Source organism: Mustela putorius, unplaced genomic scaffold (genome assembly GCF_011764305.1).
Source record: "Mustela putorius furo isolate JIRA1106 unplaced genomic scaffold, ASM1176430v1.1 tig00537227_pilon_pilon_pilon, whole genome shotgun sequence".
Lineage (NCBI taxonomy): Eukaryota > Metazoa > Chordata > Mammalia > Carnivora > Mustelidae > Mustela > Mustela putorius.
In genome coordinates, this window is record NW_025422368.1 from 39,648,994 (window position 1) to 39,670,515 (window position 21,522).

The 21,522-nt window shown below is 43.3% G+C and overlaps 1 protein-coding gene and 1 pseudogene across 1 annotated transcript in view; both read right to left on the reverse strand.

Annotated features, from left to right (window-relative positions):
- The window catches only part of GNS (glucosamine (N-acetyl)-6-sulfatase), a 57,782-nt gene that overhangs the window by 3,607 nt on the left and 32,653 nt on the right, over positions 1 to 21,522 (reverse strand). The window contains exons 11-13 of the mRNA XM_045073337.1: positions 5,443 to 5,550; positions 4,395 to 4,505; positions 1,828 to 1,988 (exon numbers count right to left, since the gene is read on the reverse strand). Of these exons, the coding sequence (XP_044929272.1) occupies positions 1,828 to 1,988; positions 4,395 to 4,505; positions 5,443 to 5,550 (380 nt within the window). The remainder of the gene's footprint in view (positions 1 to 1,827; positions 1,989 to 4,394; positions 4,506 to 5,442; positions 5,551 to 21,522) is intronic.
- On the reverse strand, positions 411 to 561 carry LOC123390106 (annotated as a pseudogene).

Genomic DNA, 21,522 nt, shown 5'->3' on the forward strand with positions numbered 1-21,522 from the left:
AAAGCCGGCATCTACAGTCTCGGTTATAAGCTTCGTAGCAAGACAATTAAATTACAGTTTCAACAAACAAAGCTTGCCTGGGAGTCAGGAGGTCTTACTCTGTCAGCTCTAATGGTGACGCTTCGGCAAATTTAGCGGAGGGCTCAGCGTGGCTGCTTGGACGTTCTATCTCCAGTCCTAACACTTCAGGCCTGATGCTCAGCCTCCATTTGAGATTAATCAGAGGATGGATTTAAGTTCCAAGAGTCATCCAGAGACTGCTCTAGACATCTCATTATAGTTGATAAAACATTCTAAGCGAAGCAGCTGCTGGAAACCACAAAATCATCATGTGTCAACCAGAAGTCTTGTGTCTTGTACTTTAGAGAATGAATTTCCTACCTCAAGGAATGGGCCTGAGTGAGGCTCCATTTCACTCACCTGGAGAAAAGCTCCAAGCTGGGCAGTCAGAATGCTTGACTGATGACTGCGTTAACAGGGTTACCCATGTAAAAGTTTAATTAGCAATAATTGCGCCTCGGATAAATCTCACTGGCTACGATACTGCCACTGCGCAAAGCTACCCATATAAAAGAAGGCTCAAGTGATATAAAATTATGATAAAATTGTCTTTTTATATTGTTACCTAATTTTGTTTGCTGGCCTCCATGTCTCTCTCTGGCTTTATATGCAGCATTTAGGAAAAGTGGGGTTTTTTGGGTTTTTTAAAGATTCTTTTTAGAGAACAGGAGCAGGGAGAAATGGAGGGGAGAGAATCTTAAGCAGATTCTTGTTAGCTGAGTTCAGAGCCTGATGCAGGGCTCAATTCCATGAGCCTGAGATCATGACCTAAGCTGAAATGAAGAGTTGGATGCTGAAGAGAGCCACCCAGGTGCCCCTACATTTCTTTAATAAACCATCTATAATCCATTTTCTCTGCTCATCACATGTATTACTAAGTTGTATATTATATTACAATATACAACATACAACATACTGTTGTATATTACAATATACAACTTAGTAATATATGCTTATATATTACTGAAGACCGCTCACACAAAGCTAAATAATTGAGTTACTACTTAAGTTACTATTTTCCATCAGCTCAGGACATCAATCAGAATAACTAAATCCTTTTCTAGTGAAAATTCAACTTTAGAGTTCATGGTCTTCGAGCGTAAAATGTCAAGTTTCTTGCTGTAGGCAGTTCAGATTCATGGTGTGCTAAGACTAAGACCCAGTGTCACCGGAGAGAAGTTATTTCAGAGTACTGAGTGGGAGGATGAGGGCTGGCTTAGTAGGTGATCAAAATCTTTTCTCCCTCCATATACGATGTGGTCTTATGCATTTCAACATTTCAGAGTCTATACCTTCTAACTCATTTTGTGTGTTTAGCATATTAAATTTACTGGCAAGCATTTTAAGTTTCTCCAGTTGAGGTTTCTGAGAAGTGAAATGAAGGCTTATCCTCTTGGAAGTGCTAGGGAACAGGGCAGCACTCAGTCCGCTTACTTTAAAGAAACTCCACCTGTCACCAGTGTAATCAAGTTGGTACCATGACAAGGATCACACGAGGAAGGGGAGGGAGGAGAGTCCCATGTGGCAGCGAGCAGGGCTAGGCCTCCAGCTAAAGCAGCAACTGGCACCGGAGAGCAGAAGTTTGAAAGAGCTTATTTTCTCAGTACAGGAGGTGAATGCACGAAGATGTAGTATTCCTACTACAAAGGAGAATAATGAGAGAAACAGCTCAGAGCCAAAAGGTTTCCTCAGGCTGCCTCTGGCTTCAAGAATGGCATGATTGCTATAGATAACTTGTCAAAGCCATCGAAGACAGTGGAAACTTACCCAGGGTCAAACACTCCTGGAGTGCGACAGTTTGGTCCAGAACAGGACTGTAACATCATTAGCCGGTAGTTCATTTTTCCTAAAAGCTCTGGGTCTATACTTTTAGCAATGTTTGTGATTTGGTCTGGATCTGCAGTCAGGTTATACACTTCTACAAATACCTACAAGAATGAAAAGATGGGGGAAGGTTAAGAGCAAGCGTTATAGTTGAAGTACTCCCCGTGTGCGTGATTTCTAAACGGGAAGGGACGAGGTGGACAGTGCAGTCCCCAGGAGAACACCATCTGGTCTTCATGTCCTCAGAGAGCCCGAGGGTAAACGCAAGACCACAGAGCATGTTCTTGGGTTAAGGGACTTCAGGTTCAAGGCCCACATGCTGGAAACAGGCCTCCAGGACACCCTGTGCTTTTCAGCAGTGACAGGAGGACAGATTTACTATCTTTCATAATAAAAGCAGAGAAGAGAATGCAGGACCCTCAAACAGCAAGGTCTCGGAAAGTAGACTCAGTGCTAATATTGTTACAGAAGTGAGATTTGACATTTGAAGGTTTATTTTTGTGTTAGAATTGTTAAGACTCAAATGAGAATAAATATGAAAGTACTCTAGCCTGTGTTGTACAGATGCTATACTTTCGTGTTTTAAAAAGCAGTTTTGGGGGCGCCTGGGTGGTTCAGTTGGTTAAGCGACTGCCTTCGGCTCAGGTCATGATCCTGGAGTCCTGGGATCAAGTCCCACATCGGACTCCCTGCTCAGCAGGGAGTCTGCTTCTCCTGCTGATCTCTCTCCTCTCGTGCTTGCTCGCTCTCTCTCTCAAATAAATAAATAAAATCATTTAAAAAAATAAATAAAGGGACGCCTGGGTGGCTCAGTTGGTTAAGCAGCTGCCTTCGGCTCAGGTCATGATCCCAGCGTCCTGGGATCGAGTCCCACATCGGGCTCCTTGCTCAGCAGGGAGCCTGCTTCTCCCTCTGCCTCTGCCTGCCATTCTGTCTGCCTGTGCTCGCTCGCTCTCCCTCTCTCTCTCTGATAAATAAATAAAATCTTTTAAATAAATAAATAAATAAATACATAAATACATAAATAAATAAATATAAAAAGCAGTTTTGGGGCGCCTGAGTGGCTCAGCTGGTTGAGCGACTGGCTCAGGTCCTGATCCTGGAGTTCCGGGATCGAGTTCCGCATCGGGCTACCTGCTTGGCAGGGGGTCTGCTTCTCCCTCTGACCTTCCCCCTTCTCATACTCTCTCTCTCTCAAATAAATAAATAAAATCTTTAAAAAACAAATAAAATAAAAAGCAGTTCTGGATGTCCAACACCAACTGGGAAAGGACACAATCCCATTATTTCTGACACTAGACAGATCTAATACCACTATTATCTCCTCTCCCCCCAGCTCTGTACTTTATTGTCCAAGGGACAGGCTAGGAAAATGACAGTTAAACATTACAGGGAAGGAGGAACAAGAACCGATTCTGAACGATGCTCTTCTGCCTGCTGTCCAAAGTGCTTCTGACCCACAAACGAGTGGTGAGCAAGTCCATTTCCAAGAAACACAGTGCGTGTCGGCTCCACAGGGCAAGATGTGGGATGCCAGCTGGGCACGTGCTGATGAACAGTGTGAAAGCACGAAGGACTGCAGGGCGGGAGGTCTCCGTCCATACTGGTCTCCGGGTGCTGAAAGCCACCTTCTCACAAGCATGGCGCCTCTGGTTTGGCTTTTGATTGCCCACTGCTCATCTATTTGAGCAGCTCTGGGCTAGGCTGTTGTGGGGACCAGAGTTTCTGAACAAGCTGGTTGTTAGCCTTCTGGCAAATGTCCCAACTCCTTTTACCTCCACAGAAGTTGAGGTGTCTTACTGTGGCCCCAAACTAGCAGGGAAGCAAACAGAGGAGGCATACAGCAATCTGAACAAGTGGACGGTGCCTTTAAATGTGTGAGTGGTGCTAGGGGTGCAGAAGAGCCCATTCAGAAAGGGCACAGTTAGAGAAATGCAGTATGGCTTTGTGGAATTCTGTTTTTTGTTTTTGTTTTATAAAATTAGAGAGAGACACAAAACAAACTGAGGGTTGCTGGGGGGAGGAGTGTTGGGAGAACGGGGGTGGGGTTATGGACATTGGGGAGGGTATGTGCTATGGTGAGTGCTGTGAAGTGTGTAAACCTGGCGATTCATAGACCTGTACCCCTGGGGATAAAAATATGTTCATAAAAAATTAAAAAAAAAATTAAAAAAAGATTAGAGAGAGAGAGCAAGCACATGTGAGTTGGAGGAGGGCAGAGGAGGAGGGAGAGAAAGTTCCAAGCAGACTCTGTGCTGAGTGTGGGGCTCAGTCTCAGGACCCTGAGATCGCAACCTGGGCCAAACAAGAGTCAGACACTTAACTGACCGAGCCTCCCAGGCGCCCCTCTATTTTCTGAACCGAAGGAAGCCTCAGTATTAAGTACAGATAAGAAACCTATCTTCCTTAGGAAACGGCCTTGGAATTGTTATTCTTCTGCTACCTCGACCAGCCAGCAGAGCATGGGCACTAGCACGCAAGGGGGTGGGGGAGACAGAGGGCCTTCTTACCTCCTGGTCATCGAACTCACAATACTGTAAATTCCACTGCGCCGACAGGGTCCTCACACAGGCGTAGGTGTTATTGTAAGCATCTTCACAGACACAGTCTGGGAAACATTGCTGTAGGGATATTCAGAAAGTTAGATCAGGAGAGTTCTATAGGAACAAATACCACCTGTCTACAGGGGCAATCAAGTTGGCTCAAGCCAGACCTACCACTGGATAGAAATTAGGGAACTTTCCACAGAGAAGTAAATCAAAGGTAGATGTGGGGCTTTGTTCTTTACTTGTGGCTCACTTGATTAAGGATGTTTGTGGTAGTTCTGCTTATAGACTCTTGCCACCACCGTGTGCTAATCTCATGACAAGAATGTGTTGCAGTGAGCAACTGGAAAGTGGATGGCATAGATGCTAAGGAGACGAAATGAATCTCCTAGGAGTCACGTCTAAGGTCTGTTAGGAACTGTCATCTTAACAGGTTGGAGAAAAAGGCTCAAGTGAGCTTTGTGGAATCAGCTGCAGGTAACTTAATGTTTTCATGTTGTCCTTACCGACTTCCTTGTACTTTGGTATTGGGCTTCTCTCTGGAGTTGACTTTCCTATTTTGCATCATCCAAAGTGAGGCCAACATTGCTCCCACCACCTTCATGACCAGCCTGACTGTCACCAAGCAAGACACTTATAATGGCAGTTACATATAACTGTGGTGACCCCGTATCTCTTCCAAGGGCTGCTGCTAACCTCCCCCATAAACAATGGTACCACCACTTGGGAAGGAGAGGAAAACAAGAAGGGGAATGAAAAAGAATATGGGTAGGTACATGTGCTGGTTAGGAAAAAGGAAGAATTCAAGGTGCACATTCTGACAATAGGTCAGAAACATCATTTTCAGGATTACTAAATTTGTCTGGTCTACTAATTTCTAGTCAAGTGACAAAGTCAAGTGAAAGAGGACCAAGACTCAGATTTAGGGTTTTAATACTTGACACATCTAAGCCAATGCCTTGCTGTGCTACTGGTAAGAAAACTGTCTAAGCCAACTCAAGCTATTACTCACCGATACTCCAGGACTCAGCAAAGGACAGGTTGGGTCGGTGACATTACGGCCTTCTCCTTGATATTCCACCAAGACATCTGATCGCCAAGTCAGACTGCTGGCACCTTTCTGGAAAGAAGAGCAAAAGTGGTTTCTGTGAGGCGTATAGACTGTGATTAGGATCACAGAGTTCTATTATGCTAAAGGGGAGTGGCGGGTCAAAACAAATTGGACTATTCATTCAGTAGCTGCAGAGAATGGGAAAACCTGATGCAGATGAAGGCTTCTATCATGTTTGGTATTTCAGAGCACTAACAGATGACAGAAAATGCTTCGAGCATTAATACCTCTGTGAAGCAGGATGGGAATGGAAACTATAAACTCTTAAGAATTCTTCTAGGGACACCTGGCTGGGGCAGTTGGCCAAATGTCCAACTCAGGTCTGATAGTGGGGTCATGGGATCAAGCCCTGTATTGGTTCGAGTTCAGTGTGGAGTCCACTTGGGTTCCTCTCCGTTGCTCTACCCGCCCCCCAACATGTGTTCCCTGTAAAATAAATAAAACATTAAAAAAATTCTTCTAAAAATTTCTTCTAAAAAATTCTTCTAAACCTTTCTGATGAAGAAATTTATAGCCAAATGCACACAAGGCTAAAAATTAAATATTAAAAACGGCTAGTGTGCTAAGGACTATAACGGGTTCTAAGTTCTTGGTTGGAATGAAGATACCATACATACTGGAACTCACTTATTCTTCACTGCGCATTAGTGGAGTGAAAGCAAAGAAGCAACAGCATATGAAACGGGAGGGTCTAAGACAGGAACACAAGTGGTGAAAGGAATAAGGCTAAAGTAGTGAAAGGAAGTTTTGGATCAAAATGACAGTATGAGCAGTTTCCCGAAATCCAGCTTTTAGACAAGGAATGGAGAGGAAGGGTAGTCATTAGAATAAAATCAAGGCTCTGCTTTAGAAAAATCATCCTAGTAGCAGAACCTAGAGATGGAGTCAAGAGATGCAGGACAGGGAGATCAGGTTAGAATGCGCTCCTAAAATAGTCTATAGGCTTACTAATCAGAGTCGAGTCTGGCTTGTGGTGTTAAAAAGGAGATAGCAGGCCCAAAATGGAGTCACTTGTACTAAACTCCACATCAACAAACCAAGACTTAACTCCTAAGCTAGTTGCAGTTGGAATCCTCCAGGAACATAACTTCACCAGTCAACTTGGAATTACCTGGTTAGCACTAATGAGGTACTCTGCCCCACAGACCTTCCTGTTCCCCTCGGGAGGGTGACCTTAGCTGAAACAATGCATTCTTTGTTAATAATTTCCATATCCACCCCCTTTCCACGTTAATAAATTTCCCTTTTCTACAGCTCTACAGAGGCTACTTACTACCTTCTATCGCAGATGAGCTGCTGCCTGATTCATGAATCACTGAATAGATTTTTAACAGATCAGATGGCAGTGCCAGGAGCTGAATCAAACCTCTTACAGCACTCTGGGACAATGAGAACCCTGGGAATGATACTTGCAAACCTTTTTTTTTTTTTTAAAGTAGGCTCCATGCTGGGCATGGACTTGAGGCTTGAACTCACAACCCTAGATCAAGACCCAAGCTGAGGGGCACCTGGGTGGCTCAGTGGATTAAAGCCTCTGCCTTTGGTTCGGGTCATGATCCCAGGGTCCTGGAATCGAGCCCCGCATCGGGCTCTCTGCTCAACAGGGAGCCAACTCCCCCACCCCCTGCCTACTTGTGATCTTTGTCTGTCAAATAAATAAATAAAATCTTAAAAAAAAAAAAAGACCCAAGCTGAGATCAAGAATCAGATGCTCAACCAAGGTGCACCCCTTACCCCCTCACAAACGCATTTTTGAGTTCACGGTCCTTTCACCATTTCTGAGATTCCAAGTTGTGATCCTAGTCTAATTGGCTTTCCAGTCCAGGACTTAGTCACTTCCAGCTGGCAGAATATTCCATTCAGAACCCAGTTCCCCAGCCCTTGGTTCAATTTGCATTTCCCAGTTATTTGGAACCTCTTTCCAGTCCACAGTCCCTATTTGCTGGAATTTGCTGGTTTAGTCCATGCTGGGAATTGCTGGTGGTACACACAGCCTTTTCTTGGCCAGTCCCCAGTAAACCTTTCTTAGTTACTACTAGTATGTTAAGGCACATACTTTTTTTTTTTTAATTTGACAGAGATCACAAGTAGGCAGAGAGGCAGGCAGAGAGAGAGGAGGAAGCAGGCTTCCTGCCGAGCAGAGAAAGGCACATATTTATTTGTCATCTTTTGTGTACATAAAAGCTATTGCTGGGACGCCTGGGTGGCTGGCTCAGTGGGTTGAAGCCTCTGCCTTTGGCTCGGGTCATGGTCCCGGCGTCCTAGCATCGAGTCCCGCATTGGGCTCTCTGCTCTGCCGGGAGCCTGCTTCCTCCTCTCTCTGCCTACTTGTGATCTCTGTCAAGCAAATAAATAAAATCCTTTAAAAAAAAAAAAAAAAGCTATTGCTAATGAGGATTTTGGAAGCCAAAAAGCCACAAAAATTGGCTTGAGTATTGGACATGAGTATCTTACAGTGCCTGTCATCCCCAAGACAACTCTTATGATAGGAAACTGGTCATGGGATTGGTTGCACGGACATTTGGGCACCCACCAACTTCAAGAAAATTTCTGTGCAACAAAGGTACACTGTAAAACACCAACCCCCAACCCAGTGGCACATCCCTTTTAGATACTTAGATTGGCACTGAGAAATCCACAGTCTTAGCTAATTAAGTCTAGTGTATTGGCACACTTGTATTGTTTGTATCTAAAAACTAAAGGAACTAAAGTTAGAAGTATCTACGAAAGTGGCGAAATCTTACTAAAAACAGTCCAGAGTTAAAATGGGCCTTAATGGGGACAAGTAGACCAGATCCCTGAGTTAGGAAACACACTTGACCCTGGCACACCTGGCATACAGCTCAGATAGCACCAGAACCTTCCCAAGTGACCTCTTGCTGTGCCACACACAGTGGGAGGCTTTGCCTGGCACTGCACAACCCCCCCCCCCAGCCATGAATGCACCTGCGACGGGGTGGGGGGAGCAGCTCTGCACATGAGCTTTCCTGCAACAGCTGCAGCTGGACTTCCGCAGCAAGCAGCACCGGAAGGCTGCCGTGCCCATAGCTACTGCAGCCGCCGCACCAGAGAACTGCCCTGCACACCAGGGAGTCCACACCAACCACAACCCAGCGAGGACAGGAGGGTGTGCACACCCCACATGGACATCCCTGAGACACATGGCTTGGGTGACCTGGGGAGTTGGCACTACTGGGTCTCCTAGGATGCCTTTGGCATAAAGCCACTTCTTTAATACAGGAGATGTAATCAATCTACTTAGTATGTAGAAACAAATATATTTAAACTGAGAGGAAAAATGAGAATATGTTCCAAAGAAAAGAGCCAAGGCAGGGCGCCTGGGTGGCTCAGTGGGTTAAGGCCTCTGCCTTCAGCTCAGATCATGATCCCAGGGTCCTGGCTTGAGCCCTGCATTGGGCTCTCTGCTCCACAGGGAGCCTGCTTCCAACCCCCTCTCTCTCTCCTTACTTGTGATCTCTCTCTCCCTGTAAAATAAATAAAATCTTAAAAAAAAAAAAAAAAAAAAAGCCAAGACAAAAACCTTAAAAAAAAAAAAAAAACTAAACAAAACAAAAACTGGAAGAAACGCACATGCAGGCTAAGAGCAACATGCTATTAAACAACCAACGGGTCAACAAAGAAATAAGAGAAAAAAAATACCCCGAAACAAATGCAAATGGGAGCACAACAGTTCAAAATGTAGAAGACACAGCAAAAACAATTTTAAGGGAAGTTTAGGGGTGCTTAGGTGGTTCAGTCAGTTATGTGTCTGTCTTTGGCTCAGGTCATGGTCCCCGGGTCATGGGATGGAGCCCTGCATCAGGCTCCTTGTTCAGCAGGGAGTCTACCTCCCCAACCCACTGCTTGCTCTCTCAAATAAATAAAATCTTTAAAAAAGGAAAAAAGAGGGAAGTTTATAGTGATACAAGTCCACCTCAAGAATCTAGAAAAATCTCAACCTTACACCTTTATAAGGAAACTAAAAAACGAACAAAGCCCAAAGTTAGTAGACTAAAGGAAATAAAAAGATCAGAGCACAAATAAATGAAACTGAGACTAAAAAACAATAGAAAAGGTCAGCGAAACTAAAAGCTGGTTCTTTGGGGTACCTGATGGCTCAACTGGTTAAGCATCTGCCTTCCAGCTTGGGGTCCTGCGACTGAATCCCTGAGCTGGGCTCCCTGCTGAGCAGGGAGTCGGCTTCCCCTCTCCCTGTGCTTGCTGCTCTGCCCACTTGTTCTTGCTTGCTCTCTATCAAGTAAATAAAATCTTTAAAGAAAACCTGGTTCTTCGGAAAGATAAAATTGATAAATGTTTAGTCCGACTTACCAAGAAAAAAACAGGGACCAAATAAAATCAGAAGTGAAAGAGAAGTTACATGGAAAGGGACAACTTACAAGAAACGGGTAAATCCCTAGGAACATACAATTTTCCAAGACTGAATCAAGAAGCAGGAAATCTAAATAGACCTATTACCAGTAACAAAACTGAATCAGTAATCAAAAAACTCCCACCAAACAAAAGTGCAAGACCAGGTTTCACAGATGAATTCTAACAAAGAAGAATTAATATGTATCCCTCTTAAACTATTCCAAAAATCAAAGAGGAAGGAATGCTTCCAGATTTCTCATTCTAGAAGGCTGGCACTACCTGGATGCCAAAATCAGACAAAGATACCACACACACAAGTTGTAGGCCAATATCCTTAATCAACCCAGATGCAAAAATCCTCAACAAAATGTCAGTACACTGAACTAAGCAATACATTAAAAAAGATCATATGCCATGATCAAGTAAGATTTATTCCATGGATGCAAGGATACAAGTCAATCAATATATACCACATTAATAGAAAAATCAGGGGCACCTGGGTGGCTCAGTTGGTTAAGTGTCTGCTTCGGGCTCAGGTCATGATCTTGGTGTCCTAGGATCAAGTCCTGCATCGGGCTCCTTGCTCAGCAGGGAGTCTGGTCTCCTCTTCCCTCTGCCCCTCCCCGCCACTACTTATCCTCTCTCCCTAAATAAAATCTTAAAAAAAAAAAAAAAAAAATCAGATGGTCAGCTCAGCAGATGTGGAAAAAGCATTTGATGAGATTCAACATTCATTTATAATAAAAACTTAAAGTGGGTATTTAGGGAACATTCTTCAACATAATAAAGGCCACATATGACAAAATCACAGCTAACATCATAGTCAATGGTGATAAGCTGAAAGCTTTTCTCCTAAGACTAGGAACAAAACTAGGATGCCTACTTTTGTCACTTTATTCAACATAGGATTGGAAGTCCTAGTCACATCAGACAAGCACAAGAAATAAAAGGTGTCCAAATTAGAAGAGAAGTAAAACACTATTTGTAGGCAACAAGAGAACTATATATAGAAAACTCTATAAAGATTCCACCAAGAAACTATTAGGATAAGAATTCAATAAAGTTGCCAGATACAAAATTAATATACATTAACTGGTTGTCTTTTAATATACTAATAATCTACCATGAGAAAGAGAGAGCAAGAAAGCAATTGCATGTACAGTTGAGCAAAAAGAGTGATTTAACCAAGCAGGCAAAAGAACTGTACTCTGAAAACCGTTAAGACAAGAATGAAAGAAATAAAAGATGACACAAATAAATGGAAAGATACACCACACTCAAGAAACCGGAATACTTAATATTGTTAAATGTCCATACTACTCAAAGGAATCCACTATTCAATGCAGTCCCTACTGACACAAAAACAGACACACAGGTCAATGGCACAGAATTGAGTCCAGAAACAAACCCATGCTTATATGGTCAATTAATATTTGACAAAGGAGGCAAGAACATACAATTGGGAAAAGATGGTCTTTTTTTTTTTTTTTTAAAGATTTTATTTATTTGATAGACAGGGATCACAAGTAGGCAGAGAAGCAGGCAGAGAGAGGAGGAAGCAGGGTCCCCGCTGAGCAGAGAGCCCGACATGGGGCTCAATCCCAGGACCCTGGGATCATGACCTGAGTCGAAGGCAGAGGCTTTAACCCATTAGCCACCCAGGCACCCGAAGATGGGTCTTTTTTAAAGACTTACTTTAGAAAGAGAGCAGGGGAGGGACAGAGGGAGAGGGAAAGAGAAAATTCTCAAGCAGATGCCACACTGAGCTCAGAGCCTGATGTGGGGCCCAATCCCACAATCCTGAGACCACCACCTGAGCCAAAACCAAGAGTCAGACACTCAACCAACAATGCCATCCAGGTGCCCCAAGATAGTCTCTTTAATAAATGGTCTAGGAGAAGTAGATGGCTACATGCCAAAGAATCAAACTGGAGTACGTTTTTTATACCATACACAAAAATAAGCTCAAAATTGATCAAAGACTTAAACCAGGAGCATAAAACTCTTACAAGAAAACAGGAATATATTTTTGGACCTGTCCCCTCAGGCAAGGGCAGCAAGGCAAAAATAAACAAGTGGGACCACGTGAAACTAAAAAGCTTTTGCAAAGTGAAGGAAGCAACAAAATGAAAAGGCAACCTACTAAATGAGAGATGTTTGCAAACGATATACTGATAAAGGGTTAATGTCCAAAACAGACCTCACACAACTCAGTATTTTAAAAAGTCCAATTAAAGGGATGCCTGGGTGGCTCAGTCATTAAGCGCTTGCCTTCGACTCAGGTCATGATCCCAGGGTCCTGGGATTGGGCCCCTCATCAGGCTCCCTGCTAGGCGGGAAGCCTGTTTCTCCCTCTCCCACTCTCCCTGCTGGTGTTCCCTCTCTCACTGTGTGTCTCTCAAAAAAAAAAAAAAAAAAAAGCCCAATTAGAAAGTGGGTAAGGACCTAAGCAGACATTTCTGCAAAGATGACATATAGATGGCCAAGGCACATGAAAGATGCTCACATCACTCATCAGGAAATTCAAGTGAAAACCACAATGAGATCACCACACACTTACCAGAATGGCTAATGTTCAAAAGACAAGAAATAACAAGTGTTGGTAAGGATGTATAGAAAGCGGAATTTCCGTGCACTTTTGGTGGGAATGCAAAATGGTGCAGCCTCTATGCTGAACAGTATGGAGGTTCTCAAAAGTTAAAGACAGAACTACCCTACGATCCAGTAATCCCACTACAGGGTATTTATGTGAAGAAAATTAAAAGACCATTTAGAAAGATGTATGCGCCCCTATGTGCACTGCAGTATTTACAAACACCACGATATGAAAGCAACCTAAGTGTTCACTGATAAATGGATAAAGAACCTGTGGTGTATATATACAATGGACTACTATTCAGCCATCAAGAAGAATGAAATCTTGCCATTTGAGACAACATGGATGGACTTAGAGGATATTATCCTAAATGAAATAAATCAGTGAAGGACATATACCATGATTTCACTTACATGTAGAATCTAGAAAAACCAAAGGAACAAAACAGAAGCAGACTCAGATACAGAGAACAATCTGGTGGCTGTCAGAGGGGAGGATCATGAGGGGGTGGGCAAAATAGGGGAAGGCGATAAAAAGGTACAAACTACCAGTTATTAAATAAATAAGACACACAGATGCAATGTGCAACACAGGGAATACAGTTAATAATGCAGTAACTTTGTACGGTGATAGAGGGTAGCCAGATGAACTATGGTGATCACTTTGTATTGTATATAAATGTTGAACACTATGTTGTACACATGAAACTAATATAATATTGTACATCAACCATACTTCAATTAAAAAAAAGAATCATATTTGAAAGTAAGGGTTCCTGAATTAAAATGGAAAGAATGGGATACCCATTTTAATTGGTATGCAGAGGTTTCCAAAAGACTTCAATATTCCAAAATAGCCTCACTAGAAGATTCACTTCAAAAAGACCAAGGAGAAATTGAAGACACAGAGGCACCTAAAGTAACAGACGATAGGACTGAATTGACTCCTCACTCCCCTCTGTCCTCCTTTATGTGAGTACTCATGTTTTACTAATTTTTAAAAGGGTTTTATTTATTTGACACAGAGAGAACACAAGAATGGGGAGCTAAACAGGGAGAAGCAGACTCCCTGGTGGGGCTTGATCCCAGGTCCCTGGATCATGACCTGAGCCGAAGGCAGACGCTTAACCGACTGAGCCACCCAGGTGCCCCATGTTTTATTCATTCTGTCAAAATTGCCTTGCCACTCTGAAGAGGCTATTAAACTGTTATCTTTAATAATAAAATCACCTGATGCTGCAAGTGATCCTTCTCAGATTTCTTTCACTCCTTGGTTAAAGACCAAACTAAGGGCCATAGCTAAAGAATTTCCTAAACCTACGGAAGAGCCTTGAGTTTTCTGAAGAGTTTAGAATCCTTATGAGTGCCTATGACCCCAGGATGCCAGATCTTTACCAGCTTGTACACATGTTGGTAGAACCTCGTGAAGGCCAAAAATGGATTTGGGAAGCAGAATGGCATAATTCCAAGGATGAGAGTCAAGATCTTCAATTACCAACATAGTCCTCTTACAGACCATGAAAATCTAGAAATAAATCAAGTGATATTTTAAAAAGCAATACTGATTCTTCCCTGCCTGCACAGATTGCTCTATTATCCAAACATGGAAATAAAAGATGAATCTGTGGCAGAATCTCAAGGCTGTTTGGAAGTGTTCTTCCTATGGCACTCCAGATTCCATACGACCTGTTCAAGCTGCCCTATTTGCAAATGGATTATTTCCTGAGATTAGTGGGTTAATAAAAAGGCAGAACTTAGGATGAGAGGCCACTGGCTTGACTGAACTTGTGACCACAGCCAAACACTCTGAGAGGATTTGAACCAAAATCATAAACAAAGGTCCGCCACACTAATGGCCTTACTGGGTCTCCCACATCATACCCTCCTTGAAGTCCGTCATCAAATGGCTGGCCCAGGGTTCATTTTCTCATTTGTAATCAACTGGGGCACCTCAGGGAAACTGTCCTCAAAGGTCCTACACAAATTCCTCGATGCCCCCAAGGAAGAGCTCCCATATGGGCCATCTCCAAAACTAACAGGTTTCCAAGGCACCTTCCAGTAAAACTGCTATCAGTAGTACCCTAAACATCCAAGGGGAAAGTAAAATTATCAAGAATTTTGCTAAATTCTAGTAGATACCAGAACTACACTTTCTACTTTAAACTGCACTCTGGGGCACCTGGGTGGCTTAGTTGGTTAAGCATGCCCCACTCTTAATTTTGGCTCAGGTTATGATCTCCGGGTCATGGGACTGAGCACCCCCATCAAACTGTGCTCAGCACAAAGTCTGCTTCAGATTCTCTCTCTCTCCCTCTGCCCCTCCCCTTGCTTGCATGCATGCTCTGCAATACATACCATCTTTAACCCACTCTCACAGGACAACAGATCCCTCCGAATGGAAAGAAGGTTTATATACCAGGGGTATCTAGTAAAGCTCTGACAGAATTTCTAGCTCGACCAATACAAATGACTACGGGGCATTTTACTAAAGCCGCCTTTTTTACTCTGCGTTACAGCCCCAATTTATTAGGTAGAGATCTCCTTTCTAAATTAAAATAGCTAATATATTTTGCTTCTAATGTCACTTCACCTTAGAATTTCCTGACCAACCTGAACTTACATTTTGTTTTAAAGATTTTATTTATTTGACACACACAGAGAGAAAGAAATCACAAGTAGGCAGAGAAGCAGGTGGAGAGAGAAGGGAAACAGGTTTCCCGCCCTGCCTAACAGAGAGCCCAACACGGGGCTCGATCCCAGGACCCCAAAATCATGACTTGAGCCGAAGTTAAGATGCTTAGCCAACTGAGCCACCCAGGCACCCCTGATCTTATACTCTTTATGATTGGTCTTTGATAGAGATGAGAGAAAATTCCAACAGAAATTCCCTAATTTAACTGAGATGCCTGAAAAATTTGTGGGCCACTTCCAATTCGGACATTGGGGGAACAGCAAGTACAGAGCCTACAGAAATTCCGACAGACAGAACTAAACCTACGTCTGTATTGCTCTAATATCTATTAAGGCATGAGGCCATATAAGGCCTTACACCTTGCCCAGAGGTTAATCATTTCCTGTTCCAGCCCTCCAACATGCAGAATTTGCCAGTTTGGAAACATAATTGGATGGGAAAGCAACTTGTCCAGGACCTGAGAGCTATTAACAAGTTATTCTCCATTGTTCCGAACGCAGGCACCCTTTTGTCACAAGTTCTACCAAATTCAAATGGTTTTCTGTTGTAGACTTGTTCAGCATTTTCCAGCATCTCTGTGGACTTCAACAGCCAATATTAATTTCTTTTACTTGGAACAATCAATAATATATCTGGACAGTCCGGCCTCAAGGATTCATCAAGGTCCCTTATCATCCCCATGTACTCCACCAAGATTTCATTATCTTCCAGTTCCCTAGGAAATCCATCCTGTGATATGCAGACCAGCTCTTTCTATGCTCAGTTACCAAAGAGGTGTCCACAAAAGATTTGATTTACTTGTTGCAGTAGTTCACTGAAAAGGGACATAAAGTCTCTGAGGGAAAAAAATCACAATTATTTCTAGACACTGTTGATTACCCAGGTCATAATTAAGCACTAAAGGAATTCAGTTATTTCGAAAAAGGATTAAGTTGAGCACAGCTTTGTGGATTTCTTAACCTAGCTGGCTGTTATATACAATGGGTTTCTAATTTTTCTATTGGTTCCCCACTCTATGAATTTACTAAAATTTCAGTACCTGAACCCCTTGCATGGGAAGATAAACACAAGCAGTCCTTTTTAAGACAAAAATAAGCACTAGAAGATTCACGTGCCCTAGAGTTACCAAACCCAACCCTTTCACCTCATCTGTGCACGAAAGAGATAACCAAGTCACTGCCTGTTACAGCATACAACTTTGGTTCCGCTGCTACAGCCTATTCCAGCCACTATAAGGCCGCAGGTTTAGGAGAAGCCTCCGTGAATTTAACTTTAGGAAAAGACATTTTTCTGTAAACTCCGAACACAGCTTAAAATCTCAATTCAGAATTGACCCAACACTTCTGCAAGGAGACAAACCTCCTGGGAGCTCTTTCGGCTCCTGCTGCCTCATTTGCATCTAAATGTCTGACCGGTCAGGTCTGCAATCTTGGGAAAATGAGATTTGTTCCCAGAGGCCTCAAACCTCCTCCTCCTGGCCCCTCTGAACAACTGCAGCGGTAGGGGTTACTACCCATATGTTCTTGAATTCATGCCTTCCAGATAGGCTGAAGCCCTTCCCTGCTGCAAGGCTGATGGCCTTTCAGTAGCAAAGAGACAGAAAACATGTTTTCCACTTGTGGTATACCTTCTATAATTTCCAGTGATTGAGGCACCCACCTCCCGTGGCTTAATGAAAGCCTTGCAAACCTCTTGAAATGATCACTGAGCCAATCACCCTTGATCCTATCAGACAAGGTTGAGAGAACTAATAGGATCCTCAAATTCTAAACTTGCTGAAACGGCTGTACTCCTTTGACCTAAGTTGTTAATTAATGTTGCCTCTGGCTTTGCTGACTATTCACAGCAGCCCTCTCAGGGAAACAAACACTCCACATGAGATAGTCACTGGTAGAGCAAGGCCTATTGGTATACAGCTTTCTGCTGGTCCCTTGTTGTTTCAACTTGGTCTGACTAGCTACTCTAAGTCTTTTAATGTTTTATGCTAAAGCCTATCATCAATAGGTTAGTGAAGCTTTCCTGGTTTCCAATTCAAAGGATCCTGCTAGTCATGGTCTAGAGCCTGGTGATTGAGTATTCTGGAAACATCGTAAGAAAGTAGCCTTCAAACCTATTGAAAAGACCTTACCAAGTGGCTCCTGACTACTGATTCTGCTGCCAAACTAGAAGGCAATGAGCCCTGGGTAAATACCTTACAGCTGAAGAAGGCTCCTCCTGACATCTGGTCCTGTCCAGCATCAGAAATCTCCAAATCAAAGTGATGAGGCCAAGAAGCAGGTGACTTCTACATAGACTGCTTCCCCCTGGATCAAGACTTCATACTTTAACTAACATGAAAACTTTTTTCCTTCTTCTTTCCTTCACTCTGGTCTTGGCCTGGAAAGGTAACACCCTCTATCTATTATCTCCCAGCCAGTACTAAGGAAGGTAACCTTTCAGACTGCTGGATTTGTCATCAAAATTCTGATCTATCCAAAAGGCTAGAGATCCCCTGGTCTTCCCTGTGACCAATTTCTCTTCTCTTCCCAATCACTACAATGTTACTACCCCCTCCTCCTTAAAAAACCTTGTATACCAAGCTCAACTCTTAGGGCTAGAACATCCTGTGCCTTTTACCTTTCTCCATTTATAACTGCTAGGTGCCTAATCAGACCCAAGTATCTAAGTAAATCTTGGTACACCTGCACCCACAAGCTCTCATGATTGTGTAAGTCAGACCTGTTCCTTTTCACTCAAAAGATCTCACCAGCAGCACACATCTTCACAAGTCATTTAGAATGACCCTATTTCAAGTTAGGAGATTTTCTTCCCATCTGTGCTGAAAACCTAACTGACCCCTGGCTTGAATAGGTAAATGCAGCAAACTCTGTGAATGAATTCATTAGTATGACCACTTTAATGGAGATGATCTGCACCCTGACAGAGTTTGTCTTTGTCTGTGGTTACCACTCCCCTTGGGCCTATGAATACCTAGCTAGCTGGCAATGGCTGGGCAATGCCTTAGGTTAGCTGTGCCCCTAACTTTCCACCATGAACAATGATACCTCAACTGGTTGACTCTTGGATTTCTATATCAAGTCACAAAGAAATTATTAGGAGACACTCATGACTCAGGAATAACCTCCTTTTGCAGGGGCATACTTCTCTGGTTCTCAGGAAATGCAAATTAGAGTATGATTAGAAACCTTAACTCAAAAATACTGCAGAAGCCACTGCTAAGACAAGAACTTTCCAACAAAGATCCTTAGATTCTCTCGTCTAAGTTGTTCTTGTTAACAGAATGGCCCCCGAATATATTTTGGCTGAGCATGGAGGTGTCTGAGCTATGGCCAACATCAACCACTGCTGCTGCTGGAGTAACACTTCGGGGGAACTGAAACTCAGCTGTGTAAGATCACTGAACAACCCTCTTGGCTCAAAAAGGTGACTCCTTCCGTGGGGTCTTTCTGTGACTGATTTTGATTGGTCTAGGTCTTGGGGACTACAAACACAGGGATTATCCTGTTCACAATAATAATAAACTTCCTGCTTTTAAGTGTGTGTTCACAGCCACTAACCGTCAAGCAAATGACCTCCCCCCAAGACAGGAATGTCAGAAAAGGAGTGACAGACTTAAAAGATTTTGAACCTGAAGTCATGGCTTGTGAATATCACAGAAATTAAGCAAAAGACGTCACAATCTATGAATACCAAAAAAAGGATGGACAAAAGCTGCCTCCCATCAGCTTAACTTTAATCAGTCAATTTGGATTATCTGGTTAGTATTAGTGAGGTAATCTGCCCATTGGGCCCTTCCATTCCACTTAGGAGGGTGATCTTGCTTGAAACAATGCATTCTTTGCTAATAATTTTTTTCTGTCCCCTTTCTGCCTTTAAGATTTTTCTTTAATTTGAGAGAGAAAGTGAGAGAGAACATAGAGGGGAGAAGGCAAGAGGGAGAAGCAGACTCCCCGTGGAGCTGGGAGCCTGACGCAGGACTGGATCCTGGGACTCTGGGATCATAACCTGAGCCGAAGGCAGTCGCTTTACCAACTGAGCCACCCAGGTGCCCCCCTTCCTGCCTTTAAAACCTTTCATTTTTGGGTTTGGTAGAGCTCTCTTCTATTACCAGATGAGATGCTGCCCAAATAATCACTGAATGAAGCCAATTTGATCTTTTACTTTACTCAGTTGGAAAATTTTAAAGATTTTATTTATTTATTTGACAAACAGAAATCACAAGTAGGCAGAGCAGCAGGCAGAGGGCGGGGGGGGGGCAGGGGAGTAGGGGCCCTGATGTGAGGCTCAATCCCAAGACCCTGAGATCAGGACCTGAGCCGAAGGCAGAGGCTTAACCCACTGAACCACACAGGTACCCCCTCAGTTGGGTTTTTCACAGTAGTCTACCAGCAATACTTGGGAGCTTGTTAGAAATGCAGTCTCGGGCTCTACCCTTACCCTTAATGAGCCAGGAGCTGCATTTTAATAAGATCCACCAGTGATTCATATGCACAGTAAAATGTGAGAAGCACCTCTGAAACAGTGGTGCTCGAGCTGCTCCCCCAGCAGCATTACCATCATGGGAGTACTTATTGCAAAGGGTGGGGAACCTTCTAGCTTGAAATAGGGTCGTTCTAAACCCCTCATGGATGCTAGCTAGTCTGAGAACTCTGCACTAAGGACGTAAGTGGACCCACATAACCGGATGCACACAGTTGGAATGAGGGACAGCTTGTGTAAGGCCTTGGAACGCCATAGCCGCCTGCAAAGGGGGATGCGGAGACAGGACGGATTTCCTAACCAACTAATCTATAATGAATGAATCCTGAACAATCCCTTGCAGGTCAAGGGCTCAGAAATCTAAGTCACAGGAGTACCCACTCTGCCAGCTCTGAGCCACGGAAGCAGGGATTCAGGGGAACAGTTTATCTGATCAGTGGTCCCAAGCTTTGCTACATAATAAAATCACTAGGGGAGCTTTAAAAATCCTGAGGGCCAGGTTATATTCTGGGTCAATCAATATGGTCAGGAAGGCTCATTAAACAGTCAAAAGCCAGACAGTAAATATTTAGGGTCTGTGGTTATGCAGTCTCTGCCACAACTACTCAACTTTGCTTTTGTGCCAGGAAAGTAGGCCTGACAATATATACATGAAAGAGTATGACTGTATTCGAATAGAACACTGTTTACAGAAAAGCAGGTGGGCTAAATTTGGTCCACAGCGGTTTGCCAGCCTCTGGTCTCTAGCAGCACTATCCAGAACTTTCTGACAGAAATGTTCTGTATGTGTGCTATCCAATACAATGGCTCTGGGGGCACCTGGGTGGCTCAGGCAGTTCAGCGTCTGCCTTTGGCTGACCCCAGAATCTCGGAATCAAGCCCCTCATCAGGCTCCCAGCTCATCGAGGTGTCTCCTCTCCCTCTCCCCTTCACCTCACTTGGGTGCGCTTCTCTCAATAAAATAAAATAAAAATACAACAGCATCTGAGCACTGGATAGGTCGCTAGTGACACGGAGGAACTAACTTTCCCATTTTATTCCAGTTTACATAACTAGCTGCACGTGGCTAGCAGCTTGTCAGTCAAGGCTGAGCTAGAGCTATAACTCTCTGCAAGCACAACACACCAGTAATTTCACTCGAGTATCTTCCAAAACAAAACAGGAAGAAGGAAAAGAGCCGAGTCCTGATGGCACTTCCACAACCATGCAAAGAAATTAAGTATCACTGACCCTTGAACAACACAGAGGTTAAGGGCACTGACACCCTAACTGGATGAAAATTCAAGGTGAACTTTTGACTCTCCAAAAGCTTAATTACTGCCAGCCTCCCGCTGACTGAAAGCCTTACTGACAACATGGCTGACTAACACACGTTTTGCGTTAAGTAGTATATACCATATCCCTACAAAGTAAGCCAGAGAAAAGAAAATACCAAAAAAAATCATGAGGGAGAGAAAATATATTTACAGCACTGTATTTCTCACACTGTAAGTTTGTTATCTGTTTACAAGATGATCTGTTGTTCCTACATTAATAACACCTTACATGATACGCACACTGAACACCTTATACATATTACTAATACTAGACATCAAAAATAAAAAAGCATGAAAAAGTAATTCATGTTTGTTTACAGGTATAATGAATCACACACCGGTAACAAAGCAGCAGCACTATGATTGCTTTATGGTGACGTAGGGTAGCTGACACAGCTATGGTAGCCTAGCTCAATGAATGCGTCGTCGTAAAATTTCTAGGGCAAAAAACCCACAAAAACTATAGCAGACTGATATGTCATATAAATAACACAGCACTGGGGACACTGTTACATTAAAAAAAACTTA